Source organism: Drosophila subpulchrella, chromosome X (assembly GCF_014743375.2).
Source record: "Drosophila subpulchrella strain 33 F10 #4 breed RU33 chromosome X, RU_Dsub_v1.1 Primary Assembly, whole genome shotgun sequence".
Classification (NCBI taxonomy): domain Eukaryota; kingdom Metazoa; phylum Arthropoda; class Insecta; order Diptera; family Drosophilidae; genus Drosophila; species Drosophila subpulchrella.
The window spans coordinates 27,602,016-27,622,092 of NC_050613.1; the positions used below are offsets into that span (position 1 = coordinate 27,602,016).

General features: G+C 49.5%; 4 protein-coding genes across 6 annotated transcripts; 3 read left to right on the plus strand and 1 right to left on the minus strand.

Moving 5' to 3' along the window:
* Positions 1–277: 277 nt before the first annotated feature.
* LOC119558058 (protein flightless-1) lies at positions 278–5,581 on the plus strand. The gene is made up of 4 exons (XM_037871208.1): positions 278–446; positions 653–3,807; positions 4,043–4,193; positions 4,298–5,581. Exons 1-4 carry the CDS (start codon positions 393–395, stop codon positions 4,706–4,708), a joined length of 3,771 nt encoding a protein of 1,256 aa, XP_037727136.1. The 5' UTR covers positions 278–392; the 3' UTR covers positions 4,709–5,581.
* Positions 5,582–6,330: 749 nt separating this feature from the next.
* LOC119557068 (putative peptidyl-prolyl cis-trans isomerase dodo) lies at positions 6,331–7,695 on the plus strand. The gene is made up of 3 exons (XM_037869621.1): positions 6,331–6,484; positions 6,582–6,935; positions 7,499–7,695. The coding sequence occupies exons 1-3, from the start codon at positions 6,427–6,429 to the stop codon at positions 7,606–7,608; spliced, it is 522 nt and encodes a 173-aa protein (XP_037725549.1). The 5' UTR covers positions 6,331–6,426; the 3' UTR covers positions 7,609–7,695.
* LOC119557066 (protein penguin) lies at positions 7,676–10,775 on the minus strand. Its single transcript, XM_037869620.1, has 5 exons — positions 10,248–10,775; positions 9,257–9,959; positions 8,790–9,192; positions 8,232–8,707; positions 7,676–7,927 (listed from the first exon to the last, which is right to left on the minus strand). The coding sequence occupies exons 1-5, from the start codon at positions 10,697–10,699 to the stop codon at positions 7,742–7,744; spliced, it is 2,220 nt and encodes a 739-aa protein (XP_037725548.1). The 5' UTR covers positions 10,700–10,775; the 3' UTR covers positions 7,676–7,741.
* Positions 10,776–11,533: 758 nt separating this feature from the next.
* Positions 11,534–20,027, plus strand: LOC119556202 (calpain-D). Of its 3 annotated transcripts, XM_037868156.1 has the most exons (9): positions 11,539–12,123; positions 13,495–14,129; positions 14,731–15,703; positions 16,174–16,508; positions 16,568–18,195; positions 18,262–18,768; positions 18,827–19,093; positions 19,163–19,305; positions 19,379–20,027. In XM_037868156.1, exons 1-9 carry the CDS (start codon positions 11,858–11,860, stop codon positions 19,554–19,556), a joined length of 4,932 nt encoding a protein of 1,643 aa, XP_037724084.1. In that variant the 5' UTR covers positions 11,539–11,857; the 3' UTR covers positions 19,557–20,027. The 3 variants fall into 3 exon arrangements, with proteins under 3 accessions (XP_037724086.1, XP_037724084.1, XP_037724085.1); XM_037868157.1 differs by lacking the exons at positions 13,495–14,129; positions 14,731–15,703 and having other exon boundaries at positions 11,540–12,123; XM_037868158.1 differs by lacking the exons at positions 16,568–18,195; positions 18,262–18,768; positions 18,827–19,093; positions 19,163–19,305; positions 19,379–20,027 and having other exon boundaries at positions 11,534–12,123; positions 14,731–15,059; positions 16,174–16,314.
* The last annotated feature ends 50 nt before the right edge of the window (positions 20,028–20,077 follow it).

Below are 20,077 nucleotides of genomic sequence, written 5' to 3' on the forward strand. Positions count from 1 at the left end.
CATAAAAATCCCATGTTGATAACGTAAAAGTGTGAGGTCCAAATAATGATATTACTTTAAAAACAATTAAGGCCACAAAAGGCGTATTTATCGTGACCAACTCCTTAAAGTGTTATGTACCCACACCTATTTAAAGATACGCGAGTGTGCCGCATGTGATTTCTAACACTCCAGTGTTGGCTAACGCGCTCAGTGTGACCAGGTCTGCATGCTGCATACACAGGGGCGTCGCGCAGTCAAGCCGTTTGCATGGCCGAGCGGTGGACGGTCACCAGCTAGTCTTCTTCTTTTTTTTAGTGCAAAAAAAACAAAATAAAGAAGAAGAAACGAAAAACAGGGCCAGCAGCTTGAGCCCAAAATATATAACAAATATAACATTTTATGTGGTCAAAATGAGCGTGCTGCCGTTTGTGCGCGGTGTGGACTTTACGAAAAATGATTTCAGCGTGAGTACAACAAACCAGATCCGCCCGCAGTGTTGTTGTTTTTTCGGAGATGGGGTACGGGTTCGGGTTCTAAAAAAAAAAAAGAAGAAAAAAGCAAAAAAAACAGGTCACCGAAAAGCACACACACGAAAACACACAAAACCTGGGGCATTAGTCATAACTCCGGTGGAAGAGATAATCCTGAAATATGATCGATTCGATTGCAGGCAACATTCCCCAGCTCTATGCGGCAGATGTCGCGGGTGCAGTGGCTCACACTGGATCGCACGCAGCTGGCGGAGATTCCCGAGGAGCTGGGCCATTTGCAGAAGCTTGAGCACCTGTCGCTGAACCACAACCGCCTGGAGAAGATCTTCGGCGAGCTGACGGAGCTGACATGCCTGCGTTCCCTCGACCTGCGGCACAATAAGCTGAAGAACAGCGGCATACCGCCGGAACTGTTCCACCTGGAGGAGCTGACCACCCTCGATCTGTCGCACAACAAGCTAAAGGAGGTGCCCGAGGGCCTGGAGCGGGCCAAGAACCTGATCGTGCTCAACCTGAGCAACAATCAGATTGAGACCATACCCACGCCGCTGTTCATCCATCTCACGGATCTTCTCTTCCTGGATCTGTCGCACAACCGACTGGAGACATTGCCACCGCAGACGCGACGTCTGATCAACCTGAAAACGCTCGACCTGTCGCACAATCCGCTCGAGCTGTTCCAACTGCGCCAGCTGCCCTCGCTGCAGAGCCTGGAGGTCCTCAAGATGAGCGGTACGCAGCGCACGCTCCTTAATTTCCCCACCAGCTTGGACAGCCTGGCCAATCTCTACGAGCTGGACCTGTCGCACAATTCGCTGCCCAAGCTGCCCGACTGCGTCTACAATGTGGTTACCCTGGTGCGGCTGAATCTGAGCGACAACGAGCTCAGCGAGCTGAGTGCCGGTGTGGAGCTGTGGCAGCGCTTGGAGTCGCTCAATCTATCGCGGAATCAACTGGTGGCCCTGCCCGCCGCTCTCTGCAAACTGCCCAAGCTGCGGCGATTGCTGGTTAACGACAATAAGCTGAATTTCGAGGGCATACCCTCAGGCATTGGCAAACTGGGTGCTCTGGAGGTCTTTTCGGCGGCCAACAATCTGCTGGAAATGGTGCCCGAGGGTCTCTGCCGATGCGGTGCTCTGAAACAGCTCAACCTGAGCTGTAATCGGCTGATAACCCTGCCCGATGCCATTCACCTGCTCGAGGGACTGGATCAGCTGGACTTGCGCAACAATCCAGAGCTAGTGATGCCACCCAAGCCAAGTGAGGCTAGTAAAGCCACCAGCCTGGAGTTCTACAACATAGATTTTAGTCTGCAAACCCAGCTGCGGTTAGCTGGCGCTGCTGTGCCCCCTTCAATGCCATCGTCGGCCACGCCCAAGGATTCGACGGCAAGGAAGATCCGCTTGAGGCGCGGTCCGCGCAGCGAGGGCGATCAGGATGCTGCCAAGGTGCTCAAGGGCATGAAGGATGTGGCCAAGGACAAGGATAACGAGGCGGGTGCTCTGCCCGAGGACGGCAAACCAGAGTCCCTAAAGCCGAAGAGATGGGACGAGTCGCTGGAGAAGCCGCAACTGGACTACTCCAAGTTCTTCGAGAAGGAAGATGGCCAGCTGCCGGGCCTGACCATCTGGGAGATCGAGAACTTCCTGCCCAACAAAATTGAGGAGGTGGTGCATGGCAAATTCTATGAGGGCGATTGCTACATAGTCCTCAAGACCAAGTTTGATGACCTTGGCCTGCTTGATTGGGAGATATACTTTTGGATCGGCAATGAGGCCACCCTAGATAAACGTGCCTGCGCTGCTATCCATGCAGTGAACCTGAGGAACTTTCTGGGCGCACGGTGTCGTACGATTCGCGAGGAGCAGGGCGACGAGTCCGAAGAGTTTCTGGCCCTATTTGAAACGGAAGTCATCTACATCGAGGGCGGGCGAACGGCCACTGGTTTCTATACCATTGAGGAGATGATACATATCACCAGGTTGTATTTGGTGCACGCCTATGGCGCCACTATTCATCTGGAGCCTGTGGCTCCTTTGGTCACGTCCCTGGATCCCCGGCACGCCTTCGTCCTGGATTTGGGCACCCACATTTACATTTGGCTAGGCGAGAGATCGAAAAACACGTTGAACTCCAAGGCCAGATTGATGGCGGAGAAGATTAGCAAAACGGAGCGGAAAAACAAATGTGAGATCCAGTTGGAGCGGCAGGGCGAAGAAAGTCCGGAGTTCTGGCAAGGACTGGACATGACGCCGGAGGAGGGAGCCGCCGCCGAGCCTCCAAAGGAGCACGTTCCAGAGGACTATCAGCCAGTGCAGCCACGCCTCTACCAGGTGCAACTGGGCATGGGATATCTGGAGCTGCCGCAAGTGGAGTTACCTGAGCAGAAACTCTGCCACACCCTGCTGAACAGCAAGCACGTCTATATACTCGATTGCTATACGGATCTGTTTGTTTGGTTTGGCAAGAAGTCGACGAGATTGGTCCGAGCGGCCGCCGTCAAGTTGAGCCGGGAGCTCTTCAACATGATGGATCGCCCGGACTATGCGCTGGTAATGCGTGTGCCCGAGGGCAATGAAATGCAGATCTTCCGCACCAAATTCGCTGGCTGGGACGAGGTAATGGCCGTGGACTTCACACGGACAGCCAAGTCGGTGGCCAAGACGGGGGCTAATCTCACACAATGGGCCCGCCAGCAGGAGACGCGCACGGATCTGGCCGCCCTCTTCATGCCCCGGCAGTCGGCCATGCCTTTGGCAGAGGCGGAACAGCTGGAGGAGGAGTGGAACTACGATCTGGAGATGATGGAGGCCTTTGTGCTGGAGAACAAGAAGTTTGTCCGGCTGCCGGAGGAGGAATTGGGTCGATTTTACACCGGCGAATGCTACGTGTTCCTGTGTCGCTATTGCATTCCCATTGAGGAGCCAGAAATTGGCCCTGAAGATGGTGCTAACCCAGCCGCGGATGAGAGTAAACTCAGCGCCAACAATCAGCCGGAGGATGAGATCCAGTGCGTCGTCTACTTCTGGCAGGGACGCAATGCCGGCAACATGGGTTGGCTCACGTTTACCTTTACGCTGCAGAAGAAATTCAAGGCGATGTTCGGCGAGGAACTGGAGGTGGTGCGGATCTTTCAGCAACAGGAGAACCTCAAGTTCATGTCGCACTTCAAGCGCAAGTTTATCATCCACACCGGCAAGCGAAAGGACAAGGCGCTCACGGCGAAGGGTAAGTCGCCCGTGGAGTTCTTCCATCTGCGATCGAACGGCGGTGCATTGACCACGCGCCTTATCCAAATCAATCCGGATGCAGTGCATCTCAACTCGGCCTTCTGGTGAGTATGGCGTGGCTTAAATTCCACTTAGCTTGTTTATTTTGTGACATAGCAACCCGTGGGACCCACTTTCTTGTCTTATCATTGTTTAACTTTGAAATTTTTTAAGTCTTAAGAGATATGTATGACCAGTATTTTTGTGAAAAGATAAACAAAACTAAATATTGTATGTGGCGAACTGTTGAAGTACATGTATTTGTTAACATTGTAATATTTTGTATCATTTTCATTTCAGCTATATACTCCATGTGCCATTTGAAACGGAGGACGAATCGCAGTCGGGGATTGTATACGTGTGGATAGGTAGCAAAGCCTGCAACGAGGAGGCCAAGCTGGTCCAGGATATTGCCGAGCAGATGTTCAACTCACCCTGGGTTAGCCTGCAGGTAGGAGTTCTATTTAGTCCTGTAGTTCACCCAAACAATCCCTTTTATCCTTTTATTTAACTAGTGAGATATTCTTCATTCACCTACCAAACACTTTTTCACAGATTCTTAACGAGGGCGACGAGCCGGAGAACTTCTTCTGGGTGGCGCTGGGCGGTCGCAAGCCCTACGACACGGACGCGGAGTACATGGACTACACGCGGCTGTTCCGGTGCTCCAACGAGCGGGGCTACTACACGGTGGCCGAGAAGTGCGCCGACTTCTGCCAGGACGATCTGGCCGACGACGACATAATGATCCTGGATAACGGCGAGCACGTCTTCCTGTGGATGGGGCCGCGTTGCAGCGAGGTGGAGGTGAAGCTGGCCTACAAGTCCGCCCAGGTGTACATCCAGCACATGCGGATTAAGCAGCCGGAGAGGCCGAGGAAACTCTTCCTCACGATGAAGAACAAGGAGTCGCGCCGGTTTACCAAGTGCTTCCACGGCTGGAGCGCCTTCAAGGTGTATTTATAATTTCAGGCAACTGAAGGAGCATTGTCGAGGGGTTCTTTAATGTGTTCTTAATTTATGCACAGCCCTTGTGGTGTGAGCTTAGTTTCTACAAATCAAAAAGACCGACTTCAAGGTGTACTTTTAACTTTTATAACTTAAAGGGAGCGCCTTTAAGGCCTCGAATTCATTTGTATAATTAAAAAAAGCGACTTAGAGTGTGCACTGCATTTTACAGGAGCTAAAGAAACGCCTTGCGGGTGTGCATTTATTATTAAGAACTTAAAGAAGCGCCTTTTAGATGCTATTTTAGTTTTGTAAAATGGATGAAAGCACCTTAGAGGTGTTAACTTAATTTTAACAAGTTAGAGGAGCCCCTTCGAGGTGTAGGTTTATTTTAAAGAATTAAATTGGACATCTGTTGGGTGGCTCGCGGGAAGGGGCTTGGGCAGCTGCCGTGACAGAGCAGCTGCCCCAACACACATGACAAAGCAAAACCGTATCGAAAAGAAACAGAAACAAAAACGAACAGAAACGTAAGCATAAACAAAATACCCATCAGATCGCAAGAAGAACGTGTTTGTACTTTTATAAAATGTATTTAATTGTTTTGTATAATTAATTTAAATTTTTTTATTAGCTCACTTGCTCCCGCCCTTAACTAATTAGCTAACAACTCCAACAACGCCAAGTATTCGCCCACTCTTTACGAGAAAACCTTATAGATATATATAATGCAAATATATATATGCCTACAAATACGCAATATTTATATACGCTGAGCTGAGAGGATTACTATTACTCCTTGTGCTAGTCCTTTTAAAATGTTAACCTACTTAAAGCTAGCCTGTAATAAAATCGAAAGAAAAAACACTAAAACTAATTGTACAAATGCCACGTATTTATTTTATTTTTATTAATCCCCTGAATAAACATTTAGAAAAATTGCAATTCGTTCGTGTTTCAGGTTGGAGTATAAATTGTTAATAAACAAAAAAATAAATCAGTTTATACATATATATACTGATTTATTAAAAATAAGTTTTGAATAGTTTAGGGGGTAATAAATTGAATTTAAATTTTACTTTAAAAAATTTAGAAATACTGCTTATAACCGAATTCATAAGTTATAGTGATCATATATTAAAGCATACCAAATTTTTGTAACTTAATTAAATATATTAAAATTACATCGAATTTATGTAATATTTAGCTTATTTTAAGTATCAATTTTTTTAACTGTTCTATTAATGTAAGCTTTTTGCTAAAATAGAAAAATACAATAATTTTTTACGTGTATTTCTTTAGTTAGCCAGTTCACACACCGTAAATAGTGGGGACACCCTCCCATGGTGGTGCTATCGACTATCGATACTTGTGGTATATTTTTGGTATTTTGGAATACTATTTTGTTGTTGTATCTTAACATTGCTGTTAGAAGTTCGCTGGAATGTAACATTTGATCGCGCTATTGTGGTGGAGAAGGGGAAACTGATTTTAGGAGAGTATTAACTATTATGTATATATTTAACTAATAATATTATTAATACTTATTTAATAATTATTATTAATCGATAGTCGCCGTGAAACAATAGTGTTTCTATCGATGTTTCCATCTCATGATACCTGAGTCAGAACCGGCATCATTTATCGATAACCGCGGTCACTGGGCTTGCATCTCTAGTGGATTGTTGAAACAATTAAATATTTGCACTTTTATTGTAAAATAAAGCCAAACCACCATGCCAGATGCCGAACAACTGCCCGAGGGCTGGGAGAAGCGCACCAGCCGCTACACGGGTAAGCAACGTAGCTGGGCGGCGGCAGAAAAACCGCAACTATTCGTTCAGAGAAATTCGCAATCTGATGGCCACGCTAAAATGTTGGCATTTTGCAGGATTGAGCTATTACCTGAATGTGCACACCAAGGAATCGCAGTGGGACCAGCCCACGGAGCCGGCCAAGAAGAGTGGCGGCGGCGGATCCGGCTCCGCATCCGGATCCGCGGCCGGGGGAGATGCCCCCGACGAGGTGCAGTGCCTCCATCTGCTGGTGAAGCACAAGGGCAGCCGGCGCCCCAGCTCGTGGCGCGAGGCGAACATCACCCGCACCAAGGAGGAGGCCCAGCTGCTCCTGGAGGTCTACCGCAACAAGATCGTCAACCAGGAGGCCACCTTTGACGAGCTGGCCCGCTCCTATTCCGACTGCAGTTCCGCCAAGAGGGGCGGCGACCTTGGAAAGTTCGGCAGAGGTAAGTCCAAATAGCTCCTTAGAGCTCTGCAGGAGCAGCAAATAGTGCTCTCCAGGATCTGATTAACACTAGGTTCAAAGGAGTCTCGGTTTAGCAAGGTTTATCTTCCACAGTCGAAATTATCCTTTGCAAAATGGCGGATTTTTTGAATAATTCTGTTATTTTCCTAGTATATATTCGCCTAGTTTTGTAGATTTTTATTTTCAAAGATGTTCGGCAAGAACATAGATTTTATTTACATTTTTCGGGTCAAATTCATGCTTTTAAGTATGTAACCGCAATAATATAATAGCTTAAGCATTAGCACCGTTCCTAAATTTGATGTTTCTTATCGAATTATATATAGAACACCATTTAACTCATCCTATCAAGTTATATATAATACACCATATACATATAACCCACAATTTGTAGTAGGCAACTTTGTTATTTGAACTTCTACGAAATAATGCAGGAAACTGAATAGCAAAGCTCTTTAAAGGTATTTTACCTATTTGAGTGTTTAGAGAGGGGTTCTTGAAAGCATGATCAACCCTTTTAACCTCCACTTTTTCCCATCACAGGTCAGATGCAGGCTTCATTCGAGGACGCCGCCTTCAAGCTGAACGTCGGCCAGCTGTCGGGCATCGTCGACAGCGATTCCGGCCTGCACATCATCCTGCGCAAGGCCTAGACTCTCTCAGCCCCTCGACCACCGACTCCACAGCTCACGCGTCTCTTCACATGAATAAAACGGAATATACAGTCATTTCAATATAGATTTATGTATTTTAAAGTGTTAGGTTTTTCTAAGCTAAAAGGGGTTTTCATTTGCCAATGTTCAGCTTGGCGGCCAGCAGTTTGGCCCCGAGCGTCTTCTGTTTCACGAGCGTCTGGCTCAGGCTCTTCTCCGCCGCGATGGCCTTCTTGCAGTCCTCCAGCAGCGCGGGACTCTCCTCCACCAGCTTCAGCAGCACGAAACAGGAGCGGTTCACGCCCAGCCAGACTTTGAGCTGCAAAAGGGAATCGTAGGTAGAGTTAGGGAACAGAAACCTAGGCAACTACTTATTGATAAAATAATATTATTGAAACATTTATTAAATAAAGAAGTACTCAATTTATCAAAACGCATTCTAAAGCACTGATCGATTTAGCATACATACGATGCGTTCTTTATAATAGTAATGTTATCATGTCCTTTAACAATAAATAAAAAATTACTTGAACGCAATTAGAGTGTTCTTATTTCTCAGGATTGAAAGATGTTTATAGGCTTATTGATCTGTAGAGTTGGATATATGAAATGCAAGTACTCACCACATCGGTGGACAGGCTTTGCAGGAGCTTTTGGCTGAAGGGATGGCCCTCGCGTTTGCCATCGTTCTTGAGGATCTTCTTTAACACAATGTGCATGCCGGCCTCCTCTATTCCGATGACCAGAGCAGCCGCCGGCTCCTCCACCTTTGCCTTTGATTTGTTGGCCTCCTTTTTGGTCTTCTTCAGCTCCGGCTCGGTTTCATCCTCATCCTCACCCGTCTGCGGCTCCTTCTCGCCATCTTCTTCTTCATCCCCATCTTCATCTCCTTCGTCACTGCTACTGCTGCTGCTGCTATCGGCATTTAGCAGCTTCCTGCGCTGTTTGGTGGCCTCGGCTATGATGGCCTCCACATCGTTGTGGGGCTTCTTCTTGTCCTGCGGCACGGGCCCAGCGGCATCGGCTGAAATGCGCCAATCCGGCTGGGCAACCACTTGGGCGAGGGCTGCAGCCGCCTTTTCATAGGATTCGCCTTGAACTGAAGGGCAGAAAAAAAAAGAAAAGCAAGCGATTAGAACACATTTCTCGTTTTTGTTCCCAAAAGAGTTGTGAGCACTCACTGTGATTAAGAATGTCGGCGGTGACCAGGCCAATGTGGCTGTTGGACAGCCAGAAGTCCGCCTCCTCGGCGATGGCCTGTGCAATGGGCGCCTCGATCTGCTCGAAGATCTCCTTGCGACGCAGCTCCTTCTCCTTTTTGCCAAAGGCCAGACCCTCGTCCACCACGCGAATGAACTCCGGGTGGAAGCATGTGGTATCGCCCGGGGCCACTAGCCATTGGACAACTCGTCGTCCATACTGGTTGCCCACCAGCGTCTTCAGATCGCCGTGCAGATGGTCGTAGATGGCCTTCTTGGTGGCCTTGGTGTCGTCCAGGGAGTTTAGCAGCGAGATAAGAAAGACGTGGCCATGCTCGTGGGTGGCGATCTTCAGCAGGTGCTCCTTGATGTTCTTGATGATGGCCTGTCGGGGAATGTCAAATACATTAGACTTTTTCTATAACATCTCCGACTTACTGTTTACTCACTCGTCGGTTCTTGGGCGTGGACTTGTAGAAGCAGATAACGCCCGCCTCGCTGCCCTCCTTGGTGGACAGCATGTGGGGCACCAGGGCCGCAAACGCAGTGACCGTCTCCTCCAGCTTCTCCTCATCCTCGTCGCAGGCGCGCAGGTATTCTAGCATTACGGCGTGCACCAGCGAGCTGTCCACCAGCTGCTTGTTGGCCACATGGTCCAGATTCGCCTTCACCGAGCCCAGGATGGAGGCCTTCATGTTTGTGGCCTCCTTGTAGGTGTCGCTCAGTGTCTTGACATTCGAATCCTTGGCCTTTCGATACAGATCGCCGTAGAACTCCTGACGCATATGGATGCGCTGCTGGGGCGTGGCACTCTGGTACATCGTGTCTAGCAATCCGCTGGCAATGCTGTGTCCGGCCAAACGGACAATTTGGCCGTACAGGCTGTCCACCAGCTTCGACTTGGTGGCCGGGGAGCCGTATTTAAGCATCCGCTGAACGCAGAACTGGGCGTACTTCGACTGGCACATGATCACGGTGAAGGGCAGCAGCTGCTCGGAGATTTCGGCCCGCAGAGCCGGCGAGGCGTACTTCAGCATGCACTGGAGCACGCGGGCGGTGTCGTGGGCCTTGACCACCTTCGAGATGGTGTCGCCCACGTTGAGCACCTTGTATATCTGCTCCACCAGTTTGTCCTTGTTCTCCGTCTTGCGGCTGCATGATGAAATTATGTTAATAATCATAGTGAATGTTTTTATAATGCAAGGAAAGGTAATATAAACTATATATATAATCTTAATTATAGGAAGAGTAGATTGGGCAGTGATCATTGATCCTATGTAGGATAGGGATAGGGAAAGGGAACGGAAGCTGTTTATGGATATGGAATATATTGTCCTATACTATGTTTAAACTTTGTGGAAATGGAAATAGGAGAGGCACGCCTGTAGTTCTTAAAATTCTGATTTAAATGTCCCTCGAGATTTTTTTGGGGAACCTCACCATCGCAGCTTCTCGTAGATCTGCTTGGCCTCCTTGGTGATCTCGTAGGTGTCCTTGGAGCTCTTGCGCTTGAGCTTGAGGTCCTTCTTTTCCTGCTTGAACTTGTTCCAGTCCTGTTTCTCGCCCTCTGCCGGCGCCTGTGGCTGTGCCTGTGGTTTTCCCCGGAACTTGTTGCCCTCGGCGAACTTGTTGCCGCCGCCGCCGCCGAACTTCTTGGCGCCGTCTGGCCCGGGTTTGTCGAACTTCTTGAAGGCCCCGGATCCGGACTTGTCGAACTTCCTGGGACCATTTGCACCTGGTTTGTCGAACTTTTTGCCCGGCCCTCCGCCGGATTTGTCGAATTTCCTGGCGCCACCAGCTCCGCCGGGCTTAAATTTCTGTCCATTGGCGGGCTTCCCCGGCGAGGTCGTTTTGGCCACCTTGGCAGGTCCTTTTGGCTCCGAACTGACCATGTTTTCTGCGATTTTTCGGCACTTAAACTAGTAGCAAATGTTGTTGCCACACAAAAATACACGTGCAGATGCAGAGTGACCAGAGCGCGCAAATATACCAAATATATCTGCGTAAGTAATACCAAAGTCATTATTTTCGCCTGGACTACAGTGAACACTAATTAAGTATTGTAGCAGAATTTAAGGGATGGAACGGTGGTTTTGGGGAACATAAGCGGTTTTTAATTTAAAATCTTTTGGCAAAACGGAAACTCAATGAGAAAAGAACAAAGAAACGTTTTCAAAAAATGTTTTGAAAAAATCTATATCCCACAACAAATGGATTAAAGATGCCCACAAAAAAGATTGCTACTCCGGTTCCGAGAGCTAGCAATTGGTATTTTAATTTTGGCTGGCTTACATATGTTCCCAACTCTTTGGCAACATATATTCCATTGGTTAGTTTAGAATCTATACTATCTACAAGCCCTACAAGTAACAACCCCAATAATATCATAAACTTTCTTAATAAATTCCAAGCCATTAATAAAATGTAAATAATATAAAAACTTGATAATAAGTATAAGCAACAAAACCATGTAAATATATAACCATATAAGATTTAGCCAAGCAAGTCAAGAAGAACTTGTAATTAAAAGAAACACATTGTATTTTTATTTGCAATTAGCTTTCTTATTTGCAAAGATTACAAAATAAGCTCTACTCGTTCCATATTCCAGTGTTTCAAGCCCCAATGGCACTTAGCAACACTGGCCATGCGGGTTCACACACTCGGATTCGGACAACCCTGCAGGTGCGGGCATCCGCGCACCTCGACAACCCTGGCGGCAACAGTTAAAAAATGGTGTGAAACGAAACGAAACGGAACGGCGACGAAACGGAGAACGCGGCGTGCAACTGTTGGAAGCCAAAGCCATCGCTTGGTTCTCGTTTTGGTCCCGGGCACTGGCACTGGTCCTCCTAATCGATCTCCATCTCCGCCCGGCCACCACTTCCATTGGCAGTTCCGGGCACCACTTCCACAGCAGCCACATTCGCATCCACCTCCCCCGCATCCACTCCCCCGCCAGCCAGCCAACAACAACAACAACAACAGCAGCAGCAGGATAAGCTTAGCTTGCAACATAAAAAAAAAAACCGCAGCGATTCCCCCGCGAAATGGGCACCATCTCATCCGTGCTGCAGTGGTCGTGCACCAAGTGCAACACGATCAATCCCACGGAATCTCTAAAGTGCTTCAATTGCGGCACCGTTCGCAAGGTGTTCCCCCAACAACAACAACAACATCAGCAGCAGCAGCGAAGGGTCACCGCCTCCTGGACAGCTGATGATGCACTGGAGCACGAGCAGGCGGAGAAGGAGAAGGAGCAGTCGGACAAGGACAGGGACAGGGAGAAGGAGAAGGGCAGGGCGGCGGTTGCCAGGTAAGCGCAGCGGTCGCCACAAAAACAAACAGCCTGTGCCCCCAGTGTGCGTGTGTGTGTGTCCGTGTGAGCGCCAGTGCTGACACCCAGTTGGAGCATAATAATGCTAGCTAAAGGTATATCAACCTATAGGAAATGGAAAGCACATAAATATAGAGTATGCATCACTACATCTTAGCTTAATAGATTTTTTTAAATTTAAATTTAAACTTAAAGCTACAAATTACTGCAGACTGAAGTATGTATGAATGTACATATTAAAATCCATTATTTTCAAAATCGCTAGATTTTTACCAGAGCTTTTAGAGGAAAGGATCATGTTTTAGTTCCCCTTTGACTATAAAACTCGAAGTCTCCATAAGTCGCATAGTTTCATTGGCAATAGAGAGTTTGAAATGTGTTCTATAACAATTCTATAAACAATTTTGCTATAAATATATCCAGACATAAAACTTAATCCTACCATATTTAATTCCTTTAATTCTGAACACTTAAGTTGAAAAACCCACAAAGTTGTTGGATCTAAAATACCATATTTCTTAAATACTTAATATTATATTTAATATTTATTTAGCTTGGAATGGTAACTATAAAAACCAACTTGTTTTGATGATTTGATGTAGGTTAGGGCTACTCTGTTATAAATATAGGTACCTATTTAGAGGTAGAACTTTATCATTGCTTTGAGTTCGAAAAACCTATTAAATTGCTAGGAGAGGAAAACGATATGGTGGAAAACGATAGTATAGTATTTTATATTTAACTTAGGCCCAAATATAATTCGAATTAGGATAAGCAAAAAAAAATTTTTTTTATCGTTTATTGAAACAATTATTTTTTGATTTTGAAAAAAGGAACCATAATTGTTAAGTGTGAGTTTCCGGAGAAGGCTCAATAGGCACAATATAAAGTTAAAAGAACTGTTTTACCAATTAGTTTTTATGATTAAAAAGAGCTTATTAAGGCTAGCTTTTAAAGCCAAGACGTCGGCACTGGCGATTGTCCCTGAGCGTGTGTGAGTGTGTGCGTGAGAGCATGTATACACAGCAGCGGCAGAAGCAACAACAAAACAGCCGAGCAGCGAGAATTGGGGAAAATCGATTTGGATAAAGAAGCATTGTTTACAAGTTTATCGATTCGATTCGCGAACTCGCTCGCAAAAGAACTCCACTCCCGAGGCGAACGGACGAGCGGAGGGCAGCAAAAATGGGCAGTCATTGAGATAACCTTTGCGGTCAGCAGAACAGAAAGTTAACCAAAATCAAAGATCCAATATCCAAAATCCGAAACCAAAACCAAAACCAAAACCCATCCAATCCAAACCAAACCCGACGACAAAAAAGCGAAAAACCCCATTTACCTATTTTGCAGGAGCGAGTACAAGCATGTGTACAAGTCCCTGCTGCGCGGATGCTTGAAGAGACCGCAGCGGAACAGCCAAAACCTGCCCGCCAATTGTGTCGACTGCGAGGACACGCGCAAGTACATCAAGAGCTCCATCGAGCTGTACCGCCACTTCTCGAATCCGGCCCTCAACCGGCGGTGGGTGTGCCACGCCTGCGGCACGGACAACAGCTCGGTCACCTGGCACTGCCTCATCTGCGACACGGTCAGCTATCTGGCGCCCATCTACAAGGACGCCATTGCCGCCGACCGCGGCAGGAGCCAGGAGCTGGCCGGCAGCCTGGGCAATCGCGGCGAGCTGCTGGCTGCGGACCATCCGCATCCACATCACCATCATCACTACCTCCATCAGGAGCTGGAGGAGCAGCACCATCAGCATCAGTTACATTCCCAGCACTCGCACAAGAGGCACCTCAAAGGTAGATCTGGATCGGGATCGGCATCTGGTTCGGGATCTGGCTCGGGACTGCGGCGCACTCAGAGCCTGAGCACCGCCATTGACAAGAGCGCCTCCGGACGCAGCTGTCACATCTGCTATGCGAACAACCAGAGCAAGGACATATTCAATCTGCCGCAGGTCAAGCCGGCGCCTCAGCTGACAGGTGCGTTCCGCAGAGGGTTTTCAGATATCTACACCTGAGATCATTAACATTCCCAGTCCATGATGTAAAGAGATCTTGCATCACAGATCAGAACTTAATGGTATATAAGTAGATAATGGTTAGAACAAGAATTTAAGGCCTATGGAAAGATGCTAATATTATGAAATCAAATAACACTGATACAGATCTTATAACGATAGATTATAGTTTCGTATAGTTAAGTCTCATATAGTTGGTATACAGATGAGATGGATATAGATAAGCTATGGAAATAATATATTTACAGAACATTTTCTTCAATAATTAAGAGCTGGGTTCTAATTAATAGAACAAGAGTTATATATGAAAAGGGAGACGTAATATGTAAAGCTTATTCAAGTTATAAAATGATATAATTAATTTTTCTTTATATAATTAGTTTAATTAATATATTTGGACAAATTGATAAATGAAGACCTTGTATATGAAAGCAAAACTTATGATCATGATCATAATGAAATTAGCAAATGGCAAAAATAACTACCTTACTCCTGCGAAATAGTTTTAAGTTAGAAAAAAAAAAAACCAAAAATCCATCTAATCCCTCTCCGATTTCTCGCAGGGATTCCCCCCATTGCCGCCTGCAGCAACTCCCGTTTCGCCATCGCCAACGACACGTTTTGCCGGCGCAAGCAGAACAACAATAACAAGAACCAGAACCACAAGGTGGTGCGCGAGAGCGGGGCCAAGCGGAAGTACAACTTCACCATCACCACGCTCTCGCGGTCGGCCACCAAGGACGCTGGCCAAGGACAGATGAAGCCCCTGCGTCAGCCCCTTAATCTGAACCTGAATCAGAATCTGAATATCCAGCAGGAGCAGCAGCAGCAGAAGTCGCCGGCGAATCCACAGCAGCAGCTGCAGAGGAAGAACCAGCGGGAGCCAGCAGCAGTGAGTATGAATCCAACGCAGTTCACCATTCCGCGGAACGGCGTCTTCATAGCCGTCAACGAGTGGTCGGAGCCAATGGCCAACAGCTCCTCCGGCTCCTCCAGCTCCAGTCATCACCATCATCATCATCATCATCACCATCATCACAGCAGCAGCAGCAACAGCAACAGCCACAGCAACAGCATAAACAACAACAGCAGCAGCTCCGGGAGCAGCAACAAGTTGTATGAGAACGAGTGCGTGGCCCTGGCCCAGCAGCAACTAAGAGCAGCTGCTGCCCAGGCGGCACAGGCGGCCGCCACGGCAGTGGCCATTGTGGGCTCGCCCTCTGCCTGTGGGAAGGCATCGTCGTTGGAGCCAACACAACCACCATTGGCCACCATGCCCATCTATGCGCAGGTGAACAAGCAGCACAAGCTCAAGAAGAAGCAACAGATTGCCAACGCAATTGAAACGCATGCGAACAACAATGGCAGTGGGGAGGTCAGCGGTCAGGATGCGGTCAGCGAATCCCTCACAGGACTGGGCACCAGCACCAGCACCGATGGCAGCGGCGAGGCCAGCGACTCCGAGTCTCAGGTGGAGGAGCACTCCATCTACGCCAAGGTGTGGAAGGGACCGCGCAAGACGACCGAATCGAAAATGTAATTGCCAGCAGGCGAGCGAGCGAGATTAGCCCACACCCATCCAACTTCCTATCCCTCCAAACAAAAACACGCCTTTGTTTCGCTTATCAGTTGGCTAGGTTTTTCTCTTTTATTTGTTTGCTGATAATTTGCGTGGCGCTTAGTCACTCGGGGCCTTCTGTTTATATTTCGCGTTTTTTACCCGGCTGCTAGCTTATTATTTCTGCCTGTTATATGTTATTTATTTAAGCAAATTTGTGTAACTATATGTTTATGATTTGTACCGGCGACAGATTGTCATAACTCTTGTGAGGTAATTGCAAAGAAAACATCCTTGTAAGGAGTTATTTAATATAGCTTTTGAAATATGCTGATTCCTCTGAGTTATGACAGCTCGTGTGGTCGTCTATGATTTCGTTTATCTCCCATTATTAATGAATTTTGAACTTGACTGCAAGATAATTGATTGTTTTGTTTTCGATTTGCAGTACGCATGATCCAGGGAGCAGCAGCAGCCGCCTGATAATAGCCACATCCGCAATAGCGGCAACAGCATCCTCTGGAGCGGCGATAGTTGCAGCAGCAGGAGCCGTGGCTGCCACGCGCCACGACAATAAAGCACAGCTGGGCAACAACAACGGCAGCCGCAGCAAGATGTGGACATGCATCAAATGTTCCTATGCCTACAATCGACTTTGGCTGCAGACCTGCGAGATGTGTGAGGCCAAGCTGGAGCAGCAGCAGCTCCAGCAGCAGATCCAGCAGCAACTCCAGCAGCAGCTGCAACAGCAGGCAGTTGTGTCCTCCTTGGGTCAGGAAAAAGGTAAAGTTCGCCGCCTTTCATGTAAATCCAAATCGTAACGCCCGATTGTGCTCTTCCAGAAACCCCCCGCGACGAGCCCTGGACCTGCAAGAAGTGCACCCTGGTCAACTACTCGACGGCCATGGCGTGTGTGGTCTGCGGCGGTTCCAAGCTGAAGAGCATCTCCTCAATCGAGGACATGACGCTGCGGAAGGGCGAGTTCTGGACCTGTGACCACTGTACGCTGAAGAACTCGCTTCACTCGCCGGTGTGCAGTGCCTGCAAATCGCACCGCCAGCCGCAGCTCTCGATGGCCATGGAGGCGGTGCGTGAGCGACCGGATGGCCAGTCATATGAGGAACAGGATGCAGCAGCCGTTGCGGGAGGAGGTGCAGGCGGAAGCGGCGGTGGCAGTGGAGCCACTGGCCATCAGTCGAGCGGCAGCGAGGTCATCAAAGCACCCACAGCTTTAAATCTTCCGCTGGCTTCGGTGGCGTTGCCCATGCCGCTGCTGCAGATTCCAACCACATCGGCGGCTGGGTTGCGTGGCTCACGCAGTCCCTCACCCAGGATGCAGCCACTGCCATCGCTCCAGCAGCCGCAGCAGAGGAGTTCCAGCTCTTCAGGCGCAATACCTAAACGCCACAGCACCGGCGGCTCCATTGTGCCCAGGAACATTTCCATCGCCGGCCTGGCTGGCTACAACCTACAGCAGGGCCAGGGTGTGGGCTCCGCATCGGTGGTGTCGGCATCGGGAGCCGCTGCCGCAGCCGCAGCCGGAGCCGTAACCAATTCCAGCTCAAAGAAGTGGCAGTGTCCGGCATGCACGTACGACAACTGTGCCGCTTCCGTCGTCTGCGAAATCTGCTCGAGCCCGCGAGGCCTGGCGAGCGCTGTGCTGGGCGAGGCTCTGGCCAGGAAATCGATTCGAGTGGCCCTCACCCCGGCGGACATTCGGCAGGAGAGCAAGCTAATGGAGAACCTGCGCCAGCTGGAAGAGACCGAGGCGCTAACCAAGTGGCAGAACATCATCCAGTACTGCCGTGACAACAGCGAACTCTTCGTGGACGATTCGTTTCCGCCGGCGCCGAAGAGCTTGTACTACAATCCGGCGAGCGGAGCGGGCGACGGCAATCCAGTGGTGCAATGGCGTCGACCGCACGAGATCAACTGCGACGGCGGGGCGTATCCGCCGTGGGCTGTGTTTCGCACCCCGCTACCCTCGGACATTTGCCAGGGCGTCTTGGGCAACTGCTGGCTGCTCAGCGCTCTGGCAGTGCTGGCAGAGCGCGAGGATCTGGTCAAGGAGGTGCTGGTCACGAAGGAGATATGCGGCCAGGGGGCATACCAGGTGCGCCTCTGCAAGGATGGCAAGTGGACGACGGTGCTGGTGGATGATCTGCTGCCCTGCGACAAGCGTGGCCATCTGGTCTACTCGCAGGCCAAGCGCAAGCAGCTTTGGGTGCCGCTTATCGAGAAGGCGGTGGCCAAGATCCACGGCTGCTACGAGGCGCTGGTCTCCGGCCGGGCCATCGAGGGACTGGCCACGCTGACGGGAGCGCCCTGCGAGAGCATACCGCTACAGGCGAGCAGCCTGCCCATGCCCAGCGAGGATGAGCTGGACAAGGACCTGATATGGGCCCAGCTGCTGAGCTCGCGCTGCGTTCGATTCCTCATGGGCGCCAGCTGTGGCGGTGGCAACATGAAGGTGGGTTCTGCAAATTCGTATATATATATGTACTATAACTACTCAACTGCTCATCCCTAATGCTAGGTGGACGAGGAGGAGTATCAGCAGAAGGGGCTGCGCCCACGGCACGCCTACTCGGTGCTGGACGTGAAGGACATCCAGGGACATCGGCTGCTCAAGCTGCGCAATCCATGGGGTCACTACTCGTGGCGTGGCGATTGGTCGGATGACTCCTCCCTGTGGACGGACGATCTGCGGGACGCTCTGATGCCACACGGCGCCAGCGAGGGCGTCTTCTGGATCTCGTTCGAGGATGTGCTCAACTACTTCGACTGCATCGACATCTGCAAGGTGCGCTCCGGCTGGAACGAGGTGCGGTTGCAGGGCACCCTGCAGCCCCTGTGCTCCATCTCCTGTGTGCTGCTCACCGTTCTGGAGCCGACGGAGGCGGAGTTCACACTCTTCCAGGAGGGACAGCGCAACTCGGAAAAATCGCAGCGCTCGCAGCTGGACCTGTGCGTTGTGATATTCCGCACCCGCTCACCGGCGGCGCCGGAAATTGGTCGTTTGGTGGAGCACAGCAAGCGGCAGGTGGGTCTCTCCCCCTACCCATTGCATGGGTTTAGGCTAAAGCAATCTTGTACTCCAGGTGCGCGGATTCGTGGGCTGCCACAAGATGCTGGAGCGGGATATTTACCTGCTCGTCTGCCTGGCCTTCAATCACTGGCACACGGGCATCGAGGATCCGCACCAGTATCCGCAATGCATCCTGGCGATACACAGCTCTAAGCGACTGCTGGTGGAGCAGATAAGTCCCTCGCCGCACCTCCTGGCCGACGCCATCATCAGCCTGACCCTAACTAAGGGGCAGCGGCACGAGGGGCGCGAGGGCATGACCGCCTACTATCTGACCAAGGCAAGTGCTCCACAGACATCGGTGTTCCACGGAATTTTCGCTCTTACACCAGATGGCTTTCCTTTGCAGGGCTGGGCGGGTCTGGTTGTGATGGTGGAGAACCGGCACGAGAACAAGTGGATCCATGTGAAGTGCGACTGCCAGGAGAGCTACAATGTGGTGTCCACGCGGGGCGAGCTCAAGACGGTGGACTCGGTGCCGCCGCTGCAGAGGTAGGTCCTTCTTCCTGCCCTGCCCATCGAATGTGCAACTAGCTAATTGTATGTATACTTGCAACACCCACAGACAAGTTATCATCGTGCTCACCCAGCTGGAGGGCAGTGGTGGCTTCAGCATCGCCCACCGGCTGACCCATCGGCTGGCCAACTCGCGCGGCCTCCACGACTGGGGGCCGCCAGGAGCCACCCACTGCCCGCCCATCGAGAACGTGCATGGACTGCACGCGCCACGGCTGATCACCTAGGATGGGACTGGGACTGGGATCGAATGGGAGGATGGCGGGAGATCTCGCGATCCCGTATCCTGCATCCAGTATCCTGATGTGCTTGCCTCTCCGCTCATTTCTATCCGTACTCTAGTCGATGTTTTGCAAACGTATCACATCACAGCGAAGAAAACCAAAAGCTAAGACCAACCATCAATCGAATCGAACCATATGTATGTGTGTATAGATCCGTGCAGATATAATATATGTGTTTATGTACTAAGGCGCATTCGGAGCGGCGGAGCAGATTGGTTGGGATACGGCAGAGTCCGGAAGCCGGAATGCGGAGTCCGGGGACCTCGGCACAATTCCCTCGAGATCAAATGATATATGTTTTGATTTGAGCGCCGATGATTATGGATTATATAGATATGTATTGTAAATTTAAGTGCATCCAATATTAATATGTGTATTGTTTTAAAAATAAAGACTACAAGTTATGAAAGCCGACGCAGTTCGAGTAGTTGCGATATTAAAATATTATTATTACCCAGAATTTG